The following is a 26,302-nucleotide window of genomic DNA, read 5'->3' on the forward strand; positions in this document are numbered from 1 at the left end:
CAATGACGTATGCTGTATACAGTGCTGCTATCTACAGTTCCTTGTAGAAACACACAAAAGAACACTCTGGTGTAGACAATCCGAATAATTCTTTTTGGAAATGTCTTTGTTCAAGAATTCTGTATGAGCACTCAAAATATTTCCAGTGGTTTCTTAATTAAGGTCGGGAACTAGGTCAACATATGATACAATGTTCGGTGTTTACGATCAAACTCTAATGTCAAACTAATTTCTGGAAAATATCAAATTCCTAGTAAACAAAACTAAATTATTTTGACAAGTAATAAATTTTTTTAAAAATGATTTTAAAACTTACAAAAAATTAAATTAAATGAAATATAAATTAAATCAAATACACATAATTTTTTTAGAATTAAGTCATCTACACACCTATATACAAATTAATGGGGAAAAAATCACAAATACTCATCTATTATAGACATTTTTGAAAAACTAAATCAGCTGCCTCAATCGTGACAATTTTAACTCATGACTTTGACATACAGCATTTTTTTCCCTTTCTTTAACACTCCTGCATGGAAGACTAAATCTCCTGGAGTTTAGCAAATAACTTCATGGGAAACAATATATTCTATTCTCCATGATAACTTCTTCAATAAATGTGCTTTTATATATAAAAAATTACATCTCCACTCATGCCCTGTCCTGGAACTTTTGTTTCCTTGTAAGTAGATACATAAAACATATAAGAAAAATTTACTTTTGACTTGTTTCATTTGAAATTTACTTGACAAAATGGATCCCTCAAGCAGAATCGTGCCTGCTAACTGTTCTGTATATTTAATTAATTTTAATTGTATGTTTGTTAGTTTATTTTTTTAAATAAATTTCATTAAATGCTATTGTAATGTAACATTGTATGCTGGACTTGAACTTGTCCAGAATTGAGTTAATTTCTGCTTGACCCCTGATTTACCTTTTCTTTATATTTCATTTATGTAAACAACCAATAATAGCTTCATTATATTCTCTATGTGTATGAACTTATTATCAGGATTTTTATTCCATTAAACAAGAAGAAGTAAATATGTTGATTTGGGTTTTTGGAGTTTCCTAAGTGAATTTTACAGGTTATTGTGTTGTTAAAAAAAACAAGGCTCATTAGATCATTCAAAATGATTATTTTCCATTAGGTAATGTATTTTTTTAAATAGAAAATGCTAATTATGACCTGAGGTCATGTATAGATATATATAATCTTCTGATTGTGAGGATTTAGTCAGTCATTGCTTAACATCTAGTACCTTCAAGTTGTATCATGTTGTAACCAGTTTCGGCTGAATTTTATTTTATTCAAATTATTGAATTTAAATGATTTATTGTGTCTGGAAATACAAAAGTGCTCTGATAAAATTCTTTGATAACGGCATTCACTGGAATTTATAATGAATTAAATCCTGGAATTACATTTCTGTGATTCAACAAGAGACTGCTGACACATCAACACTTTAATAGCTATCACAGACACATCATCAACTTCAGTTTTAAATCCCTTCGGGGCTTGTACTGAATTGTAATCAGGACTTTATATTATTAGGACTTGTGTCTGTAATTCTTGGATTATTTTGGGATTTAATTTGCAATACCATAAGATCTTTTTTCTCATTTTCACTTTGTATTCTAGGGAAATAAATTATGTTAAATTTAACAAAGTTTGTTGTCTTTCACTCTTTTCTGTTACTTATTTTAAGAGCACAGACTCATAACACTAACACAGCTATGATGTTTCCCATATGACTTTCAAACACATTAACTGTAAACATATTGACCATGACTATGCTAGCCACCTTCAGCCAGAAATGTTAAACATTCTCACAGTTTGTTATTTGGGTAAGAAAATAAACGTACCATTCCTTTCACTGTGGGATCTGCCCCAGCCTCTAGTAAAATGTACACTAGTTCATCATTCCCTCTGTCTGCAGCCCAATGGAGGGCCGTCCACATTGTCTGTACAAATTAAAGACACAAGATATTTGTACTAGACAATGGAAATCTTTACAACTCACTAGATGAAATTTTGTTACTATACAATGACAAATCCCTACTTGTACAATTTTTGGCAATTATTCACCAAAGATATTACTGTCTGATAATCAGACAACCATCTACTTCCTCAAGGCTGGCTCCTGGGTTTACAATAGTTTGTACGGCTGACTCAAGGGTTTATCATATAACAAATACAATATTTAAATCACAACTTATACATGTAACTACCAATATATTAAGATCACTTGCTCATAAAGACCACATCATGATAGTTTCGTGTGTGTTCTTTCTTTATAGGCAGCTCTTTTTAAAACCAAGACAGCATATCACCCGTTTTTGTTTACCATGATGACTTTCATATTAGTTTCTTTTAGATTTAATGACAGTTTTTCACACAGTATTAAGAGATTAGAACCCATACTAAATTTATATTTTGACCACTTCAACATAAAATAAGTGTTTTGAGGAATGTAGTGTCTAACCTGATGCTTCCCTCCATTGCAAAAACCTTTAAGATAAAGGCCTAAAGTTGACACAGCAACGTCACTTCATGTAAAGCAACAACACAATTGACTCGTTATGTTTACAGAAGTAAGATAAAAATGAAAGTTACCGTTCCCACTACATCTAACTCACAGCCTCCTTCTATGAAGGCCAGGGCCACATCTGGATGATTGTGATATGCAGCATAAATTAGTCCTGTCAGGTCTGCCTACAAAACAATGTCTTTCAATATTAATTCATTTCTATGTCTACTAATATATATATTCAATGGATACATTTTATAACTTGTCTGATCAACAAACCAACTGCCATTAGTAACAAATATGTTTAGCGCTTCCCTCTAGACAATTAGAGATTCTTTACATTTGGCTAAGACAACAATTTAGTTTCAATTTTAACATCTTTCAATACACAAGCAATCTTCTGTAATGGATATCTGTCATAAAATTACTTCAGTTGAAAGATTTATTCTAATTCTAGTACATGCATCACTGATTTAAGAAAATCTATATTTCTGCAGTGGAAGTTAATTTATCCATGCTGTTGCTTTTTGTGGACATAGCATAGCTGTCATTTTGGATGTCCGTGTCATGCTGTCATGGCCTGTAAAGGTCGGATTAAGTTTATTGCCCCCAATAAAATGTCAAAGTAATATAATTATGTAATAGTGGACATCACCTGGAACTTGTCAGTTTACTGAGCTACAGCAGACAGTGCAGAATGTTCTATTTAAGCTGTATACAATGCTTTTCAAAATCCAAATACTCACCCAATAAAACACACAAACATATATGAATTCCTAGATATAAAAGATGTAATAAACACTTGAGAATATTTAGGTATTTGAGGGAGATTTTGCTTTAAAATTTTTTTTTTAAAAACAGGAGAGATGTGTAAGCATAAGCTGATTGATATGAGAAGGAAAAAGACACTGAAGTGATCTGGAACATGACAGCATCAATTATTCAATTAACCAAAAAAACTATCAGAAACAGGTCATGATCTTTTTTTGTCTGATTCCACTTTAAAGCCTTTGCATAACATCCTCAATCACAATGGTCTACACAGTCCATAACATGTACCACAATTCTGTGTTTCCATATGTCAGGCAAACATTGTTTTTATAATCAGTTAAGTTGCTAGGATACAACAAAAACTTGTTACATTTTGACCCAATTATACTCTTATGATAAACCTTTTTTATATGATACCGGAAACATTGTTGAAAACAGAATAGAAAAAACTATTTCACACAGCCTTGCAGGTCTAGTGGCATTAAATCAATTCATTGTAAAAAGCTCCAAAACTTACAAACATCAAAATGATGGAAATAAAGATATTGAATATGACGATGATTAAGATAATTATAATCATCTTTTGAATTCAGCTGAAATACATAATTTGAAACTAAGCTGTGAAATGACTTTCACCAATTGATAATACTGCTGTAAAATAAGGAGTTTCTAGTTTTTGTATATTGGGTTAATTTTAGTTTTAAAAGGTTATTAATTTTGTCTCTGATTACCTTGTACTATATTATACATAAACTGAACACTTCATATCTATCAATAATGCCTTGTATATCATCACAATATACTAAGCCATGTGTTTGCCAGGGCTACAAAATCTCTAACTATACTTGCAGCAACTGCTCTCAATATGGGACTTTTTCTTTTTTAAACAGGTCAAAAAACAGGCATCTCAAGTTGTTATTGTTGTTGTTATTGTAGGGTTTAATGCCATTTTTCAGCTCACGATAGGCTATACATGGTGGCCAGTATTAATGGTGGAGGAAGAACCCGGGAAAACCCCAGAAAGAACCACCGACCCACAAGAAGCTACTGGCAAGCTTTCTCACACTGGCCGAATTTCGAGACGTGAACCCACGCAGACAGAGGTGAGATGGCAGTGATCCGTAACGGAGAGCGCTTTAGACCACTCTGACACTTGGGGCCCCGCATCTCAAGTTAAACTTCTTCATCGACTCCAAACTGATTGCAGGGGAGGTTGTTTAAGTTTCTAAATATTTCCTCTTTATTGTGGACCTTTGTGATTAGTTCTCAGGTCATGTTTCACACATCTGTTGATTTAGTGTGTCAACTCCTGTAGTAAATGCAATAAAATCAATGTGAGGTTCCATAAAACCCAATATGGCTGCAATAAAATATACAAAAGAGTTCCACTAGATTGTGTGAACATCCACTGCCAGACACAGTGGACATTCACAATCCATAAAAGACACTGAATTCCTTGCCTCATGTCCCTGTTCACAGTACTGAGTAAGCAATCTGAAATCTGTGATGCACATGCTGTATATACTGCAAATAATCCAATAAAAGTTCAGTCTCGGGCTGTCAATCTTCCCAATTATCACTTTTAATTTACAAGTTGAAATCAATGCCAGCTAGTACATGTAACAACTGGTACAGCAAGAATGGAAACAGTCATATACACCAGTCATGTCCAGCAAGACTAAATGTTCATTAAAGCAAATATTCTGATCAAGTCTTTAATTTTACATTGAAAAGAATCAAGAAGTCTACCTACGACTTATATTATAATACAATAACATTGCCACAACAAATTTATAAATATTTTAGTAATGGAAACATCAAAATGTCATGGTGATGAAAATAACTTAGCTAACATGTTAACATCTGCCTTACATCTCCAAGATCACTGCTCTTGGCATTGATGTCACTTCCAGCATCAATCAGTAACCTGGCAATCTCACCCAGTTCATCATCCCTCCGCTCTTGTGACCGTGCCGTCTCATGTAATGCTGTCCTCTGATCCTAGAGAGAAAATATGGTCTCAATTCAATTACTAACAAGTGTCATTATACCCATGCTTTAACTAGGAAAGCTGTGATACCCAGTGTCAATCATACATCTGTCTACCCATGTACTACAACACTGCCTAAACAGTTGGGTGGCTTTCATTATACATGAGAGGTTACCATGTAATAACCATCTGAAAGAGGGGTATGATTATATGGTCTCTCATCTGCAGTCCCTGGGAGGGGATCAAAGGTCAAATATACAAAAATCACAATTGCAGCAGCATCTTGACATTTTTGTTTTTTCAACAAAACCTTTAACATGTGATCATAGCAAGAGGACACAGCATATACACAGGTTTTGAGTTACATCCATTGAGTCATGGTCAGGGAGGTGGTGGGTATGAAATAAGTAGTAACTGAAGAAATGGTGAACAGATTTGCTCATATAAATATACCCATCTCCCCTACATCCCACACCTACCCCATGATGGGGATGAGTCTATACTTAATAAAAAAAAGCAAGTAACTCTGAAAATAGTGTAAACATGCATATCTTCTAATGATGAGCATAACCTGTACTAAGTTTCACATCAATCTCTTAATGACTGCAGGCCACTCCAGTGGCCTAGTGGTTAGAGCACCCGCCTCTGATGCAGGAGGTTGCAGGTTCAAAACTCAGCCAAGTCATACCAAAGACTTATAAAAATGGTACTAACAGCTGCCTCGCTAGGCACTCAGCATTAAGAGTTAGTGTTAGGACTGGTTGGCCTGGTGTCAGGATAATGTGAATGGGTAGGACATCATCCTATATGTCTGAAGCATGATGCCACAGTGCTAAACGTAATAAACTGCCACACTGCAAACATTGTAGCGATATGACTTAAAAATTGTTAAAGCTACATCAAAAATCCAAATTACACACACACAATGACTGCAAGAGTAGTTAAGAGTCTTCTTTCATACACTACATCCAGCTCAGTCAAAAAGGGCAATAACTCCTGCAAAAATCAAGCGAACACAAAGATTTGTCAATTAATGCATCATTAGATGATTACCATAATATGTACCATATTTCAAAGTAGCCAATGCAAAATATGTTGCATTCACAAGATTCAGTCTTACGCTGAAATAACCTGCAGGACCTAAAGGGCAATAACTCCAATAAAACTTGCCAGTGCAAAGTGATAAGCATTTTTGAATTATTACCAGAACATTTACAAAGTTTCATGGCAATCCAATGAAAACTGTGAAATTAGTTGTGTTCACAAAATGCAAGAATAGCTGCTCTTTTTCCACCTGTGACCCATTCCTAGGTATTTTTATATGACTAGTATATCACCTGCAGACAACCCACAGCCCATTTGCTGTTCATAACAAATAGTTTGAGAACTTATGCTCTAATGCAATTGTGTGATATCCTGCATTAAGCTTCAAAACATACAGTGCAATAACTCTAACAAAATATTGTGGAAGCAAAGTGATTTGTAGACATGCACACCATTCGGCGACTACTATAATATTTACTAGGTTCATAGCACTCCATTAAATACTGTTGAGTCTAGTTTCACAGATGAGATTGTGTCATACAATGTTGTTAAGACTCTGTATCCATTATTTGTACTTCCTATGCCTTTATCTCTGTATAATGCACAATATGGAGATTAAGACATAGTGTTGTTCTTATCGCTTTGCTCTCTATAGTAAATCAGAAAACCACTATCCATACATGATCCAAGAATACCCATGACAATATATGTACAATGAACCAACCAGGCCCTATAAAGTTGAATTTTTAAGATCAAAGAGAGAACTCCTAAAGATTTCCTTAGGTAATCTGCTAAACTGCTTCTACAAATCCTGGTATCTGTAATTTTACTAAAATCTTTATTTCATTTGTTTGTTCATTTATGTATTCTATTCATGCTTTAATTTCATATCTCATTTTATCTTTTTTCATTATGATTGCATAAATAAAATGCATTTACTTAAGTCAGACATTCCATTTTTTTAGTGTTAATGAGAGATGACAATAGATTTCATATCTTGTCTTATTAAATGTGCACTCCAATTAAACAACAAATGCATAAAATGTGGATTCTTTATGAAAAGGGCATTTAGCATAGGAAATTTCGGGTAATTCATTCAGTTTTTGTTTGTCATTTAGCATTTTTATTTTCATTTTTTTGCATTTGTGCTCTTAATTTTTTTAAATGCTATCAATCATTTCGTTTTCATTCATTATATTTTCATTTCACTGGTAAATTACCTGCAGCATGGTGTGTAAAACATGCAGGATGAAAAAACAGCAGCATACCTTATTCTGTATACTGACATCACTCCCACACTCCAGGAGCATTTTCACTGCCTTTGCCTGACACCAGTAGGCAGCATTGTGTAAGGGAGTCCAGCCATTCTGAAAGAAGAACAATTTTTACATTAAAAACTCACAGACACCATTGTAACTTGCTTGCTGAGATAAACATCCTTAAAAATGAAAGCAACAAACATTGTATTTTTAAAATATTTACTTATCCGAGTGCTTTGTTTTATGTGACAATTTTCAAGTCCAAGAGTAGCTATAAATTAGTTCAACTGCATTTGTTCAATGCACATTAGGTGCTGTGCTAAAAATGTGGTGGGATGTAATTTGTTTTCATTTTCCACAATAAGTCATTCAGACCAGTAGGCACAATTGCCATGATAGGTGGTGAAACATGAAAATGGGCCAGCATTTTTTAAATGTGGATTTTAAAACTATCCAGTTATTCATTAGCTGTGCATAGTGTAGCTTGATTGTGATTAGGATTAATATCCTGAAGAAATGTTGTTCCTTGAGTTTAAAACGTTTTAAAAGTATTTACTCACCCCTGGCAAAAAAGGCCAATTTTTTTATTGATGGTGTTGTTGTTATTGTATGTTTTATAGCCATTTTCAGCATATGATAGGCTATTCATGGAAGCAGTATAAATGGTGGAGGAAGAACCCCCTACACAGCATAATTTTTGTTTATAAATGTCAGTCTAAGTCCAAAAACACTCAAAAGATCTAACCTTTTCTATGAAATGTCCAAAATTCATGACATTATTTGCTGTTTCTATTGTGATATTTACTTTTTAAGCCACAAGAGAACATGCTTGAAACAGGATTTAACCTCCTTCAAGAGGTATTCTTTTTCAATGCTGAAGACCCACCTTGTCTTGACAGTTGACCTCTGACCCTGCATCCACCAACATCTTGATGATATCAGCATGTCCCTTCATGGCTGCATGATGAATAGCCATATTTCCCCTCTTTAAAAAAAAAATACAGGACAAGAAAATAACTGTATTATATATATATATATGGTATGGTCTGCGACCTGGATGTTTGCAAATATGACAAATCTTGTAGTGTATATATTCACTCATAAGTTCTGTCCAACTGCAAACTGCACAGACCCAGATCTGACATAATTATCATATGGCAGCAGATCTGGGTACATGTGACTTCTTAGGTGTAATCAGTAGAACAAACAACATAGATCCTGATCTGCCAGTGCAAAATGTGATGGTTGACAAGGGTCTGTACTATTTGCAGTTAGACTCAACTTATAAGTGTGTATATACAATAATCATTTAAAACTTTATTTCTTCCCAAAGATTAAAGTTATTTCTGAATATATTTTAAAAATGGGGCTCATAGGCACTGGACATTTTTGTTGTTGAACTAATAGAAAACAGAATACTCACACAATCTAATGTGTTTTTGTTTTGTAAGAGTATTTTACCCCTCTCAGTGCCAATAAGTCTTAAACAAGAATATGTTTATACCTACCAATGAGGCAGTTTTACTCTTAACAAACTAAGAAAACTTGAGTGACTGTGTCCAATATTTAAAGATTCTAAAACATTAAAATAACTACTGTGATTTCATGTTCACCTGTTTATGTTGCATTGTATGAACACAACCCTTTATATCCTACGTAAACAATCACCCAAAATGTTTACCAATTTATTTTATTCATTTTGCTTTGGTCTGTTATAAAATCTTTCCAAAAATGTAGGCATAATACATAATGCATCACCTATTACACATAATCAAACCAAGATCTTAAGGTATGGATGTATTTACCAAGGTTTATTAAAACTGGATGTGAAATAAAGTCTCTCGATCTAGACAGGTAACAAGTTCAGCCAACCAGATGCATGAGCAACTCATTAATATGCACAAGTCTCACTTATTACTGAACCTGTCTAAGACAATGATGATATCAGCTGATTTACCAGACTGCAGCATGTAGACCTTGATACAAACTCAAAATTCTGATCAGAAATAAATTTTAAACAGATGCAAGAGGACATCATGTACATGGACCTTGATCATAATCATACCCAACTGAGGTCTTGGCTATATAAACCTATTTATCAAGTTTGATCAAATCATACCTAAAATGCAGTCTCTAGAGTGCTAAATAACTAATTAATATGCACAAAATCAAATTAGATATAAAGTCTCTAGCATAATGACATGCTCAATCAATCATAATGACATGCTCAATCAATCAGATGAAAGATCAACTAATTAATATATGTAAATCTTGCTCATTAACAAACTCAAGCAATATCTTGACTGTATAAGCATGTGTTCCAAGTGAGATCAAATCTGGATCAGAAATATCGTTTGTAGTTGTAAAAAGCCAATCAGACGCAAGATCACATCACTGATAAGTTTGGATATAGCTCATTATCAAACTTTTGTCCGAGTCCCTGATAACACAAGCCCAGGGCTGGATCAAATTAGACCAAACCTTTGTCAGAGGCCCTGATGACAGAAATCCATATTAGTTTGATAAAAATTAGAATTATAGTTTCAATGGCAGTAAGAAGTTCATGCAATCAGATGCAATATCAAATACAAATTAGAATTATAGTTTCCATGGCAGTAAGAAGTTCATGCAATCAGATGCAATATCAAATACAAATTAGAATTATAGTTTCCATGGCAGTAAGAAGTTCATACTATCAGATGCAATATCAACTCATTATTATGGGTGGTTGTGCTAATTTTCAAACTCATCCAAGATCTTGATAATATAAGAACCAAATTTCAAGCCTGAATATAACTGGTTTGAAAAATGGCCAACAGAGTGATATGAAGGAACTGTTGACATAAATACAACAGATCAGATAACACATGACAGATGCAAAGCCATTCCATAAGCTGACTAGGCCTTACAGTCAGGTAAGAGATTGACAGATGCAGGGCCAAACCTTAAGCTGACTAGGCCTTACAGTCAGGTAAGAGATAGACAGATGCAGGGCCAAACCTTAAGCTGACTAGGCCTTACAGTCAGGTAAGAGATTGACAGATGCAGGGCCAAACCTTAAGCTGACTAGGCCTTACAGTCAGGTAAGAGATAGACAGATGCAGGGCCAAACCTTAAGCTGACTAGGCCTTACAGTCAGGTAAGAGATAGACAGATGCAGGGCCAAACCTTAAGCTGACTAGGCCTTACAGCCAGGTAAGAGATTGACAGATGCAGGGCCAAACCTTAAGCTGACTAGGCCTTACATTCAGGTAAGAGATAGACAGATGCAGGGCCAAACCTTAAGCTCAGTAGGCTTGCAGTCAGGTGAGAGATTGGCAGACGCTGAGTCACATTTTAAGCTCACTATACATTACAGGCATGTGAGAGACTGACAAATGCAGGGCCCAACTTTAAGCTCAATAGGCCTTACAGTCGAGTGAGAGATTGATTAAGTTAGAGTAATTATGTCTTACATCTAATAACGGTACTCACTATGTCCCTAGCGCAAACATTACACTTAGCATTAATCAGCATCTTCACAATCTCTGGCTTCCCCTGGGATGCTACATGGATGGGGCAGCTGTCATGCTGTAAAAGAGATTTAACAAATACAAGTATGCATTCCAATTACTGCCCCCATGCTTTTCAAAAAAACTCCATCTGCACTAAAGACAAAACTCTGGGTCATGATCAGACATGGTCTAGAGATGTGTAGAGCGAGTTTGGAATCTGGCCTATTCCTTTGTGGAGCTTGAGGGTAGGGGACCAGGGACATTCATGCCTATATGCGTAAGCCAGGAAGGAGGAAGTAGCAGCTGAGAAAAGTGTGGAGATAAAGCTGTTATGCTTTCTTCTGAGAGACTTCTAGTTTAAACAAGAAATACAACAGCTCACAGATTCCCATCCTTTTTATTTATTTTTAATTTTTTATTCCAATCACAATCTCCTTTGATAGTCCAAACATATTTATCCCCATCTCCAAAAGAAGCAACACTGGGATAATAAAGCAAAATGTCATATACAAGATGCTTCTTCCAGCTATGAATGCTACATAAAATTTGATATAAAATATTGTAACTGAAATTGAAGTATATCTATTAGGAACCCCCTAAGGGATTGGGGAAAAGGATGAAACCCTTCTTACTGATATATGCTGTAAAGATAACAAAACTACAAAGTCTGCAAATTTCCACACAACAGTTCTTTAGTGGGATGTAAAAACAGACGGATGGAGGAATTCCCAATATCCCTTCTAAAACAGGGGGTGGGGGGAGGGGAATGTATTGGAAATGACTGACACAGCAGACAAGATGGATATTTTCTGTCAGAAACAATGTGTGAAAATAAACATTAGTAAAACCCTGCACTGAATGTTGTTAAACTACTGTATGTATTTACTAATGAGTCAAGTCCTAATGTAAACTAAACTTAGATCTACCAGTGTATAATGTGCCAGTAGATCTGGATCTATGCAGATTGGTATGGGTAATCAGTAGAACAAACAACACAGACCCTGATCTGCAGGGGCATTATATGATGGTAAATCAGGGTCTATGCTGTTTACAGTTGCACTCAACGTATCAGTGGAAACAGATAGTACAGTGTGACCCCACTATAACACGGTAGTTGGGAGCCATAAAACCTGACCGTGTTACACACCGAACCGTGTTAAATGCAACCAAGTCAGTTAGCTGAAGAAAATGTACTTCCCAAAAAATGGGGGGGGGGGGGTAATAAATGCAGGCAGTAAAATACGTGCTTTGTCGGCACAGTTACCATCTTAAATAAGAAATAAACCTGTAGTGAAAACAGAGAAGACATAATATAATTGTTTACTTTATTTAGAAAACCATGAATTGGTACATATATGTGAATGTTGTTTATATATAAATGTCTAATGTATAGCATGAACAGAGTATCAACACCGTGTACTCACCTGCGAACCTCATCATATACATTGAATCCACAATACAAGTGATTCCATCGAAAATATGCACACACACAGCTTTAAAATATTCAATAATTTTGTAACAGGTCATATTGGTCTCAATTCAGCATAAAAACATAGCACAATCATGCAACAAATAACGAAACACATTTACTTTAAAGTACATTCCAAGTCGGTAAAAGTTTATGTCTTAAGCCGCCGTTGGTAGCATTCGCAAGCATAAACTTTTTCCCTAAAAAAAGGAAACTTTCACAGCACTGTTAACATGTTCCAGTCATGTTGGAAAATGCAAAAATCCATCAGATTCCATCAAATTTATTTAAGTTTGGTACTGATTTGCTTTGATGAAAAGTTCTTTGCTGTTATTGAAAGACTGTAGTTGGCTTTCTTTGATGAAGGGTGCATGTGCTATTGAAGTCACCGCTAAAGGACAGCTTTGGAGAACCAAACGAATGCCCATTTCTCATTGTGGTGGCAATATCAAATAAATGTACTGCATGACTGAGACTGGTATTTTTTTCCATTTGCTGAGTATGTTTTCAAAACAGTTGTTGCTTCAAAGGTAATGTTTCCTTTAAAATTTCAGCAAACTATTTTATCTGGGTACATTTTTAAAAAGGAATTGGCCATCGTTCAGACTATTCTAGTTACTGTCCCTCCATGCCTACTGAATAAACCAATAAGTGAGACGTATTTTTTTTTACATTTGTGGTAGCAGCATGATGCTGCCTTCCATGCATGCGTCTGAAAATTAACAAAGGGTCAACGGACAATAGAGACACAGGTGTTCTGATGACAGGGATTATTACAGAAAACGTGAGTGTTCTCAAGGATTTAATTCTGAATGAAAAGAAAAGGAATTTTACTTACCATCCACATACAAATATCAGTCTTTGTAAATATATTAATTACTAGCGAGCGGACAAAAATCCAATGAAAGATAGATTACAAGACAATGCCTCGTCCAGAAATGTCAACAACAAAGAAGTGGATATTTCACAACATACAGAACTCGTGCTAGATGTCAAGATAAGCGGATTATGATATAACAATGCACTGTTTAGATGGTTTGTCAATATGAACAAAGAATTTGTTTATGTAACAATAGATAAATTTCAGTGCATTTTATATCTAGTTTGTGGCTTCCTTTCATGGGGCCTCTGAATTTCTGCACTCGAAACCAATGGTTGTATATAAAAGTTTGAACAGCCAACAATGTCATCAATAAATAAAGTTTGCAACATTGGCGAAGACCTACATGATCCCAGAATAAATTTTGTATGCATTTTTTTCTTTCTTCTTACTTTCAAGAAGAAGAAAAAACTTTTTCGTGTACGAGAAAAATGCATATAATATTTCAGAAGCCAAGCCGCGATCTTCTTGTATTATTCAAATGCAATCTCTTCCCCAAAATGATAAGCAACTTTTTATGCTTTTTGTACTTTTTATGAATTTTTTATTTTATTTTTGTGCACAAGAAAAATACATGCATATGAAATTTCGGAAGCCACACCACAACTGCATTATATCCGAATTCACGTCATAACGGAGCGCGCTATAGCGGGGTCACACTGTAGTTGCAATGTTATGTATTTGTCTTGATATGTTCACGATGTGTGAGCATATGTAGACAACAAAAGAGTCAAACACAAGTGTGCTGTTGTCTTTAAAGTCAAGACTGCCCAACTCTCTTCCTTACCCACCTATCCAAACACTGGGCAAAGAACATTATAGCATTATATAGAACACAAAATGAAATATTTTGAGGCAATAAAGATTATAATGCAAACAATGTAGTATCAAATACCATCTATGCCCACTTGTAAGTTGAGCCCAACTGCAAACTGCACAGACCCAGATCAGCCATTGCATAATGTACTGGCAGAGCAGGGTTAATACAGTTTGTTAGAAGTAGAATAAACATTACAAGAGCCTGATCTACTGGCATATTATATGATGGCAGAGCAGAGTCTATGTTCTTTACAGTTTTACTCAACTTATGAGAGAATATATATGTTAATGCTTTTTTCTTAGCAGAGGTTAGTTACTTTTTTCCTCCTTCATCATTTATTTTCCTAGCACATTTAAAGAGAGGTCTAAATTTTGAGTAAAGTACTGGCCATGAAAATATATGGATAATTATGAGCTCTGAACAATAACTCACACAAGAATGATGCAACACATACATTTTGTTAAATGGTATAGTTCTAAGAACAGAAGTATTCTCACCAGGAATGAAGATTCCCTAGCCTAACTAACCCAGACAACTACAAATTATTGCTTGGCAGTGAAATTTCATGTAATCAACCACACACAAAAACTTTCATAAAGAAAAAGGAAACAAAACTGGAATATTTAAAAACAATTATCACAGCATCATCCTTGCTGGACTCATAGGTTCAAACTGGAGCTGCTGTGGTTGCAGATATTTTGGAGGTCATGGAAACAATAGAAACTAACGAAAAAATAAACTTATTACTCTCACACAATATAACCCAGGATGGAACCAAAGTCTGCAGTGGTGGAAAGCAAGTATACTACCACTATTAAATATCCTGATCACAAGCATAACTTACTGTATATGAAACCCAATTAACATCCACATCTCCATCCTGAAGAAATTTCCGTACTTTTTCTACATGACCAAAGCCACAGGCCTCCCAGAAGGCCTCTTGTCTTGAGGCAGCAAGTCCCATCTCCAGTAATGAACTGTGGTTTGATGGTATCAAGATCCTACAAAAGAAGGGGAGATAAATTTAAAATTACATCAAAGGTCTTCTTAATGCACACTACCTGTAATTTACAGACTGCAGTCACAAACTATATTTTACAAAAATTCTCCATATAATGCATATTTTGGATAAAACAGCTCACTACCACCATTTATAATCACTTATATGTTGAGGTCACTGCAAACTGCACAAACCCAGCTGTCTTGCATTATGTGCAGTATATAAAGCGGATCAAAGTCTGTGCTGCTTGCAGTTGGGCTCGACTTATACCAGAGTATATACAGAAAACATTGCCTAAACTGTAGTCCCCTCGTGAACAAATCAAGAGATCCCCTGTAAAATGACTCATTTAGAGATCGACTGTAAAATAGCTCATTAAGATATCCCCCTGTAGAACAGCAATCAAGTGACTGCCCCTGTAAAACAGCTCATTAAGAGATCCCCTGTAAAACAGCTCATTAAGAGATCCCTGTGGAACAGCAATTATTTATTGCCCCTGTAAAACAGCTCATTAAAAGATCCACCCTGTAAAGCAGTCCATTAAGAGATTCTCCCTGTAAAACAGCTCACTAAGAGATCCCCCTGTAGGACATCAATCAAGAGATTGTCCCTGTAAAACAGTTCATTAAGAGATCCCCTATAAAACAGCTCATTAAGAGATCCCCTGTGGAACAGCAATCAATTGATTGCCCTGTAAAACAGCTCATTAAAAGATCCCCCTGTAAAGCAGCCCATTAAGAGATTCCCCCTGTAAAACAGTTCATTAAGATATTCCCTCTGTGGAACAGCTCATTAAGAGATTACACCTGTAATACAGCTCATTAAGAGATTCCCACTTTACAACAGCTCATTGGGGCCCCAAGTGGCCGAATGGTCTAAAGTGCTCTCCGTTACAGATCACTGCCATCTCATCTCTGTCTGCGTGGGTTCGAGTCTCGGATTCAGCCAATGTGGGTATGTGAGAAAGCTTGCCAGTAGCTTCTCGTGGGTCGGAGGTTCTTTCTGGGGTTTTCCCAGGTTCTTCCTCCACCATTAATACTGGCCGCCATGTATAGCCTATCGTGTGCTGAAAAATGGCATTAAACCTTACAACAACAACAGCTCATTAAGAGATTCCCCCTGCAGAACAGTTCATTAAAAGAGATTGCCCCTGTAAAACAGCTATCAAGAGATTCCCCCTGTAGAACAACCAATTAAGAGATCCCCCTGTAGAACAGGTCATTAAAAGATTCTCTCTGTAAAACGGCTCGTTATGAGATTCCCCCTGTAGAACAGGTCATTAAGAGATTCCCCCTGTAAAACAGCCCATTACGAGATTCCCCCTGTAAAACGGATCATTAAGTAACTCCCCATGTAGAACAGCTCATTAGGAGATTCCCCCTGTAAAATGGCTCATTAAGAGATTCCCCCTGTAGAACAGCTCATTAAGACATCCCCCCGGAGAATAGTTCATCAGGAGATCCCCCTGTAAAGAAAAAACTCATTAAGAGATCATCCTCTAAGACAGCTCAAATTAACGGACACTAAGAGTCTTAAGATAAAATCAAAGATGTGATTCAATTATTCAAGAAATGTAAAACTGAGTTAAAAGACATTTTTCTTTATGTCAGTTCTGAAGCATGGGGTTCAAAGCTTTTTTAAAACTTTAAACTCTGGTGTAGTTATATGAGATACAAACTTGTCCATATTTCCATATGTACAACAACCAAAAATGATCATTACACTCTATACATGTATCAGTTTTACTTGATAAGCTACATTTGATCAATTAGCTCAGCAGCTGCATTTTTCATGAGGAATTTAAAACAATGAACAGATTCCAACTTAGCAAGTAAATAAATCAGAAGCGAACAGTGTAATTTCATAGTTGTGCTTAAGCAAGCACAACATGGATTGAATTTTCATTTGTTTTCACTTTGAAAGAAAGAAGCAGTTCTAAATATAGACAAAATAATATCTGGCATTAAAAGTAGCAAACATTAAATAGGCCTTGCTGATACACCTCTCTCAAAGGATGAAAAAGAGCAAATGATCACTTCTGGATTACCTGCAAATGACAACATTCTTAACTATGAAAACTGCTCATGTCATAAAACAAAGTGAGCCATCTATACAGAAATGGCAACAGTCTTGGTCAACTGACTGACTCTGTGTGTGTGTGTGTGTGTGTATGTGTGTGTGAATTGGATTTTTAATGTAGCTTTAACAATTTTTCAATCCTGTTGCTATGATGTCTGCAGTGTGGCAGCTTATAGACTAGATGTGCAAACAACTCATTATGCGTCAAAGAAAGGGCCGTGAGAAAACATGTCTTCTTTTACATTAACTTCAGCATTATTTCGAGCAAGAGCTTGAACCAAAAAGAGTTAAAACATGTCAAAACCCAAATGAAGTTCAATCTGGGATATAAAATGAGTGACTAAGGCTGATTCAGATCAAAAGTCTGAATATTTCAAAAACCATGAACATTCAGTGTGAATATAGCAACTTCTAACTTTGAAAACTATTATCCATACAAATAATAATAAATGTAGACAAGATCTTCATGAAAAGATGCAACTGACAATCTTGACAAAGCCCACTGGCTTAGTCAAAATGGGAGTACATCAAACTGGTACATGGTTCTTTGAAATGAGAATAAATGAACTTGTGCAAACTTGGATGGATGGGAATAGATCTATTAATATAAAAGTCTGAACTTGTGTGACACATTCCATTAGAAGGACTGATGGTGAGTTGAAATTGCTGTGCAACTGAAACCATATATATATATATATATATATATATATATATATATATATACACATGACAAAAGTTGCCAAATAGTTTTTATTATGGCTATCATGGACATAACTGCAGTCATTTACTGGGCAACCAGACAAATCTGCTTAAAAGCCAGATTTTTAAAGCTTGATGCCCCAGGGACAACCACAGATCACAATGTGTGATAGTAATGGATCATTGACAGTAATGACTCATTTTCATGTTTCTCTGAACTTCTCTTGCTATTTACTAAGTTGGCCAGGATAATTAACTTGTAGTCACTTTACATGTACTGTAATCCATGACCTAAACCTTAATAATGTTGTAGTCAATTACATGTACTGTAATAAATCACCTAAATTATAATAATGTTGTAGTCACTTACATGTAATCAATGACTTCAATCATAATAATGTTGTAGTCATTTACATATACTGTAATCAATGACCTAAATCATAATAATGTTGTAGTCATTTACATGTACTGTAATCCATGACCTAAACCTTAATAATGTTGTAGTCAATTACATGTACTGTAATAAATTACCTAAATTATAATAATGTTGTAGTCATTTACATGTACAGTAATCAATGACCCAAATTATAATAATGTTGTAGTCATTTACATGTTTTGTAATCAATGACCTAAATCATAATAATGTTGTAGTTATTTACATGTACTGTAATCAATGACCTAAATCATAATAATGTTGTAGTCACTTACATGTACTGTAATAAATTACCTAAATCATAATAATACAGTCAATATTTTGTGCTGGTGTGCCATAAATCTTAACCCACTCCCTCAATATAGCTACAAGAAGCTGTTTTCAGATGCCTTCCAAGTGTACACCTTGTAATGTGCTCATGTGATCTGATACTGTCAAGTGTGATCACATGTTTTAAAAACAGTGCTGATTAGAATTTATACTGCTCTCTTTATTTCATTTAGTGAACAGTTTTACATCAAAGGATCGGAGACAATTTTCATTTGAATCGTATATAAGGTCCAAATTTTTCAAGAATAAATATGGTACCACCATTTATACAAAAAGTGATTCATTACTGTCACATGCACTGTAGCAACGATTTTCTACCTTTGCAGATCAAATCATCTTTCTCACTGTAAGAAGTGATGGATTATCTCATAATCTCATACAAATTATCTCTTACAGGGCTCTATCAGACAACCAATTAATATTGCATCCTAAGTATAACTTACATATATCACCATGTTCTTTTACCGCAGCATGTCTATTACTGCAGCATTTAAGCATTTCCATTATGCACTGTCATCATGCATCGTATCTGAATAGCTTAAGTGTAAATATAATGTCATATATTTTATGTAGCTTTGAAGATTAAAAATTTGACAATATCATGATGAAAAGGAGATCATAGAATTTACTTCAAGATACACATTTAAGAAAGTGGTCAAATACCATTTATATTATAACCAATTTCAATTTAAACAATATAAGCTGAACTGGTCATATGACTTAAGCTATTCAATACAATATTAATATCTAATTTGTGGGTGGTCCATTAAGGGTGTATTGTCAAATTCATGAGTTTCATTTCAGTGTTGGGGCCGATTAAGGGTATATCATCAAACTCGTGAGTTTCATTTCAGTATAGGTTCTTGGATCCAGAGCATAAGGGCAAGTTAATGAACCATGTCATCCCTTCAGATTCATAAAAAGTTCTTTCTAGACATGAGGCATACAATTTAAGTTAAGGGGGATTGTGGGCTAACTACAAATATGCCATTTAATATAAAATCAGAACAAATAAAAAATCAGAAATTATAATTATTTAATGGATCTACAACTCAGGCGACCACTCCAGTGGCCTAGTGGTTAGAGTGTTTGCCTTGGATACAGGCTCGATCTCTGGCAGAGTCATACCAAAGACTCTTATAAAAATGGTACTAACAGCTGCCTCACTGGGTGCACAGCATTAAGAGTTAGTGTTAGGACTAGTTGGTCTGGTGTTAGGGTAATGTGACTGGGTGGGACATCATGCTACATGTCTGTGGCATGATGCCCAAGTGCTAGACATCATTATAAACTGCCACACTGCAGACATCGTAGAATATGACTGAAAAATTGTTAATGCTACGTAAAAATCCAAATCACACACATTCTGGAGGATTCTAGAAAGATGACCCTCATGGTATAATCTTTGTTTATAGAGATATTTAGTCAGTTTGGGTTTAAAACACTTGATGTAACTCAGGCATGAAAAGATTTTAATTAAATATATGTATTTAATTTTGACATTTTTTATTACATGTGTTTTTATTATACGACATTTTGCAAATTTTCTTTAGTTTTTCTTATTGTAATTTGGTTACATCCTACTTACAGTCACTGTATTTTTCAATTGTTGTGGTAATAGGACATTCTCTGACGAGTGCATCTGTCAGAGTTTAACTAAGATGTCCTATACCTTGCAATGGAACATTTAAAACTCTTGTTGACAAAAAGATGACATGAGATATACCTAGGTAGAGTTAGGTTTCTTAGGAAGTTTGCCTAATGGTAAAGTTATTAAGCCTTTGTAAGGTAAAATACATTGGTATGTTAACCCAAACTACACTTTGACCACCATGACAGGTAACACAAGATTCTCACGGTAATTCACTTTACAAATAAGGCATACCATACTATATCTGGATATTCTACAGTATGTTATTCAACACATGTCATATTTACTATCATCTGTTTAACATTTCCAAAGATGGATGCAATGTCTTATATAGAACACTGAAAAGCAAGACTGAAAATTAAAGCTGTTCTTAATGAACCAATATGGCAGAGTGACAATCCAAAACTAAATTTGTATGAAGAATATAAATGACTCATGTTTCTATGGTGAAATTTGGCAATAATGGTATTGAATAATACTACTACTTCATTCATTTAAGAATATGTAAGCACTATGCCCATTCTTCAAACTTTCTGACAATATGCTGAAAAAGCATAGTGTGTGAATCATACCTGGCAGCTCCATTGATACATATAGGAACATTTTAGTACCTTATCCATGAAGTAGGGGTAGTAATAGCAGTACTCTTCATAACACATACCAATCAGATGTCACCTTGGAGGGTTACTAGAAACACCAGAAACACCAAAATAGGCTAATAAAAAAAATGCACTAAAATACACATATTCTTTTATCATCATACTCATGGAGCCATATTATGATTTGCAACTGTTTGAATATTGATAAAAAAGCAAAATAAAAATAAAGTGATTTTTATACAAATTATAAAAATTATTACATTTTTCTATTTAAAGTACAATTCATACAATGAACTAAGTCCTACAATGTAAGATGAATCATATGTTCTTTATGTTATCGTGCTACATCTTAATGCCCAAATAACAGCCTTGTATAGAAGTTCCAATGTCTGTTGACATTGAAATGAGTCGTCAAAGTTTCAGGAATATCTCACACACTCGGCCGCCCATATCAACAGTCTTCCACAAATTGATGTCTAATTAATGTACTTCCTGTGGTGGAATCAAAATCTAACACCAGCAAATGGATGCATTCTCATTATTCGTTGACAAACATTTGAATTTGTTGAAATGTCTCAGTAGTCGAGGTATGCCAAATTATGTTCAATTAGACTCATGCGGAGGGATATGTTTCTTTAATGAAATTAAATGTGCTTACAATTCCAATAGGCATAATATATTTTTATTCATTTCCTTAAAGAATAATACTTTAACTTGACCCAATTTCGACATTCCTGGCTTCCATCGCTTTCCAGACAACTGGAATGTAGGCCATTTGCTTGTGTAAGAATTTGAATTTCTTAAGAAAAAGACACCAGAGTAATGAAAGTCTAATACATTATAAATTTAATTTGTAGAAAAGCACCAATATGGGCTACCAAGTGTGTGAGATATTCCTGAAATTTTTTACTTTCATTACAATATAAGTCGGCATCAAAACATACAACACAGCGCTGTCATTTAGGCCTCGACGCCCAAAACATAAATATCAAGGATAAGGTCATACACTGTAGGACTAACAGTGAAGTCGCTTAGTCGTACTTGATCGGACTGCTAGAATAAAAATCAAATCATAATATATACATGGAATGAAAGTGTAAAACAATAATAAGTCAAATTTTCCTGCATCAAGAAAATTAACCTAATTTAATCTGGATGTTTGTAAGTGGAACTGCCATCTTCTAACTCGTTTTATGCATCACTTATGTCTTCATTTACTTAAAACACGTAAGTGTATAATATATACAATGAAAACTTGTAAGTGAACATTCTGGCTTCTCATAATCGTAATCACATTCCTGAATATATTATCTTATATTTTAATTTCTGACCATTTCGCCATTTATCATACCTGTCCAATCGAGTACGACCGAGTGACGTCATTATATAAATTATACAAGAAATTGGTAAAAAGCAATTATTTGTAACAAAATTGCTCGAATCAAAGTTTTTTATTATTATTATTATTATTATTTCAACATTTACAAATTATACTATAGGGGTGCACAACAACCGAAAACATTAAATATGGAGATAGCGTATTTCTGTGTTTCTAGTAACCGTACCTCAGAATACCCAGACTCAAGCGTTCATTACTCATGCAGTAGGAAAAAAAAATGAAAATGTAACTATATTAAAATTTTTGGTGTGTTTTGCAAATATTAACGCGACGTACCAGTCCCGGATTTACTTCAATCAGGTATTGATTTATACCGTAAGTACTGTATTGATAGGTTTAAATAAGTCGTAATAGAAGCTCAGTTAAGACTGTGTCGTATATCTCTGAAACATATGCACTGATTTTAAACAAACATTGCTTTATTTGGCTTGACTTACTTGTCTCTAACTATCGTCAAACAGGAACACCTAATGCGAGGAAACCTCCTCAGTAGAGAGCTTCTTTATAAGCCAATGCTACATCTCAAATATTGAAAGGCCTTTAAACTGTACCGGATTCACTCTGCAACATTCGAAATTACGGTAACTTAGGTAACTACGGTCGCGTGAACTTTTAAAAAAATATTTCAAATACATTTTTCAATATCAAAAGATACTTTTTCACCTTTATGATAAGAACAATGCTGAAAGTGAAAGTGAATTTACGACTAAACTATTTACTAAATCAATGAAACTAGACAAACAGGTTTAGACTAATGGAATTTGATACACGGACTGACAGCGGGATTAATCTCTTCTAAATTTATACTATGTGCGTTTTTGCTTCTGTTGATTGCAAGAAAAACAAACAATTGCATATCTATAACAAGTCAAATTTGGGTGGGTTTTTAAAAAAGTTTTCAAGCATTTGTTATTTTACATTTATTTTAAATAAACAATGCCAAGAGTTATTAACTTGTTCATATATGCTATTGGTATTAACTCTTCCTCTTGTGCAGTCATCCGGTCTCCGTTTTCTCTCTATCAAAGTTGAACGCCAATAACGACGATGTTATTGATGGTGTTGCTGTTATTGCTGACAACAATAATTAAAAAGGCGACGAAGACGATAATACCAATAAAGCTGATGACAATGATGACGATGATAAAACAACAAAAAAAAAAAAACATAATTTGCCTTTAACATCTGCATTATATTTTCATTTATAGTCCACACGAGCTGCCATTTTGATTCACAATCTTGTCGGCATATATATGAATTTCAAAACAGCCAGCTTGTGTCATATTTACTCAGTGGTCAATTTTATAAGAAATCCATATCACACCACACAAATCAAAATGAGAGAAATCCAAGATTCAGTTCTTACCTACTTATTGATACAATCAGTCATGCTTTTGCTATAGAGGGTATGAAAACGATTCAACTCACTTCTATTATTTCTGTTGGTGAGACACAGACACCAATGTGGACATATGTGTTTGGTTTAACCAGTATTTATATTCAAACATTATCATGGAAAGTACATTAAAACCAAAACAAGGTTTATACGGCATTGAACTATACAAATACACAATATATGAAAATGTTAGCGGTGTTATCTCATAATTATTGCTGTTATAAACTTTTAATCTGTCTAAAACATCTACTGGTAACTACAAGTGATAGCAAGGGGTAGCAAGGGGTTACCCGTATCCGATTCAAATCAGATTTATGCTGTCCTACGAGAAAGATCTTAATCAGATTGGGGGTTACCAATTAATAACGAAGTTATGTCTATATTATGGGAAAACACTTTGATTGTACGGCTTCTTAAAACAAAATATTTAGTACAGTCTAAAAGAAAAGGAGTTGCAGTTCCTGGTTCACTACATGAACAACTATTGCTAAATGATAAATGGTTAGCATGTATCAAGCTATAGCCTCAATGAAGTCTTTATATCGAGTCTGAAATAATATTTCGCTTTGATGGTAACTGACTGGGACCTTTCCTATATTATTATTTCAATATCATTTGAACGAGCCGTTGAGAATCTCAATATGGAGAGGATTCAAACAGTCATTGTACAACAGTGGGTTTATGTTAAAGTTGTTCTGGTGGAAGGCGTTTGGAGGTTAGTTCTATTACTAGGTTATATATTAATAACCTGCAGGGCATTTGGCTGCGTGCGTGCGCGCGCAAACACACACACACATCCAGCATGTATTCAGGAGTCGTTGCCATCGCTCATTTATACCCAAAAAATATTCCATATTTTTAGCCGCTTATCGAAAGGCATTTTTATAGTGTGCCTTTCCAAATTCTACCACATTACACAGATTGTTGACCAAAAGGCGACTATACATGCTACAATCTGTATTTTTTTAAATATAAATTTCATTATTCAATATAATTGGGTTTTATATATATATATATATATATATATATATATATATATATATATATATATATATATATATATATATATATATATATATATATATATATATATTCTGTATTCTGACAAATTGTAAAACTGGACAAAGGTTGTTGTATCGGTAGGTTCGATTCATTATATCAATAATTGTTACCTAGTTAATTTTCTGTTTCTTTTTCTATTTCGTCTATTCCAAGACAAACAGCCAAAAGTAAACAAGAAAGAAAAAGCAAAAGTGGACAAACGTTGGCTTTGGCAAAACATTGTACATTTTAGGATGTATAACGAAAAGGTGAATTTAGGGTTTTAAGTATATAAAAAAACTTTTTTAAAAAAAATATTCGTTTTCACAAAGAAAAATAAGGTACGAGTCAAATGTGAATGTAAGGTGAGAGGTCAAACTCGAAGTCTAAGATCTATCGTCAGCTGCACAGACTAGTGAATGATGAAAATATTGTACAGTTATATATTTTTGTATTGTACAAGAAAAACATTTTTCAGTGGCCTATGGTGTCAAAAAGGATGGAGCAGTTTCCGAATCTCCTGGACAATGGAAATTCGATAGGTGGCCACCTGATTATATTTTGGAGATTTCAACTTTTACTTTGACTGTCCCGGAAACCCAAATACATCAAAACTCATAGATTCCATTAATGTTTTCGACCTCAATCAGTTAACCAACCCACCCATAAACATGGTCACATTTTAGACTGGATTCTTCATAGACCTGATGATAATATTCTACGGTCCTCCCTGGTATCCCATGACCTTGCATCAGATCACCTCTGCATTATATGCCATCTTGACGTATCAGTCCCTAACTCTCCACATTTATCTGCTACTAAGAGAAATCTCCGTATGATAAATAGTACCAAACTAATGCATGACATCCAAGCTAACCTAACAACTTGCTTACCTCCTATATCAGAACAACTTGATAACTGCCTGCGTTCATTGCTTGACAAACATGCCCCAGCTACCAAGTACATAGTATCAATTCACATGTGCTCTCCATGGTATAGCAGTGTTAGGGACCAGCTTCGCTCTGCTAATAGAGACCGCCGTAAAGCTGAGAGGCTCTGGCTTTCCACCAGACTCACTATTCATAAGCAAATCTATGAAGTCGCTAAGAAGAATGTCACACATATAGTACATGCAGCGAAATTAGCCCACTATACTACTAAGATCATGGAAAGTTCCAGCTGCAAAGAGCTCTTCGAGATTACTAACAAGTTAATGTCAAGTAACAAATCTACACCACTTCCAACTACCTTCTCTCCAGTCGACCTTCCGACATGTTTGCAAATTTCTTCCGTGACAAAGTACAAACCATTAGAGATAAGCTTGACACCACAATATCAATTGACTCGTCGTCACCATACAGTTGGGATACAGAATTTGAGCGGCAACCATTAGCAGCATTTGAACCTGTCTCTAT

At 34.7% G+C, this 26,302-nt stretch overlaps 1 protein-coding gene across 1 annotated transcript in view; it reads right to left on the reverse strand.

Moving 5' to 3' along the window:
• Nucleotides 1–22,945, reverse strand: part of LOC149794202 (uncharacterized) — a 35,613-nt gene extending 12,668 nt beyond the window's left edge. Inside the window, exons 1-8 of the mRNA XM_089968310.1 lie at nt 22,888–22,945; nt 15,105–15,261; nt 11,073–11,168; nt 8,485–8,583; nt 7,608–7,706; nt 5,178–5,306; nt 2,621–2,719; nt 1,870–1,968 (exon numbers count right to left, since the gene is read on the reverse strand). Of these exons, the coding sequence (XP_089824436.1) occupies nt 1,870–1,968; nt 2,621–2,719; nt 5,178–5,306; nt 7,608–7,706; nt 8,485–8,583; nt 11,073–11,168; nt 15,105–15,224 (741 nt within the window). The 5' untranslated portion in view covers nt 15,225–15,261; nt 22,888–22,945. The remainder of the gene's footprint in view (nt 1–1,869; nt 1,969–2,620; nt 2,720–5,177; nt 5,307–7,607; nt 7,707–8,484; nt 8,584–11,072; nt 11,169–15,104; nt 15,262–22,887) is intronic.
• Nucleotides 22,946–26,302: the final 3,357 nt, after the last annotated feature.

The sequence above is a fragment of the Sinohyriopsis cumingii genome, chromosome 8, assembly GCF_028554795.1.
Source record: "Sinohyriopsis cumingii isolate HCF-2022 chromosome 8, ASM2855479v2, whole genome shotgun sequence".
Classification (NCBI taxonomy): domain Eukaryota; kingdom Metazoa; phylum Mollusca; class Bivalvia; order Unionida; family Unionidae; genus Sinohyriopsis; species Sinohyriopsis cumingii.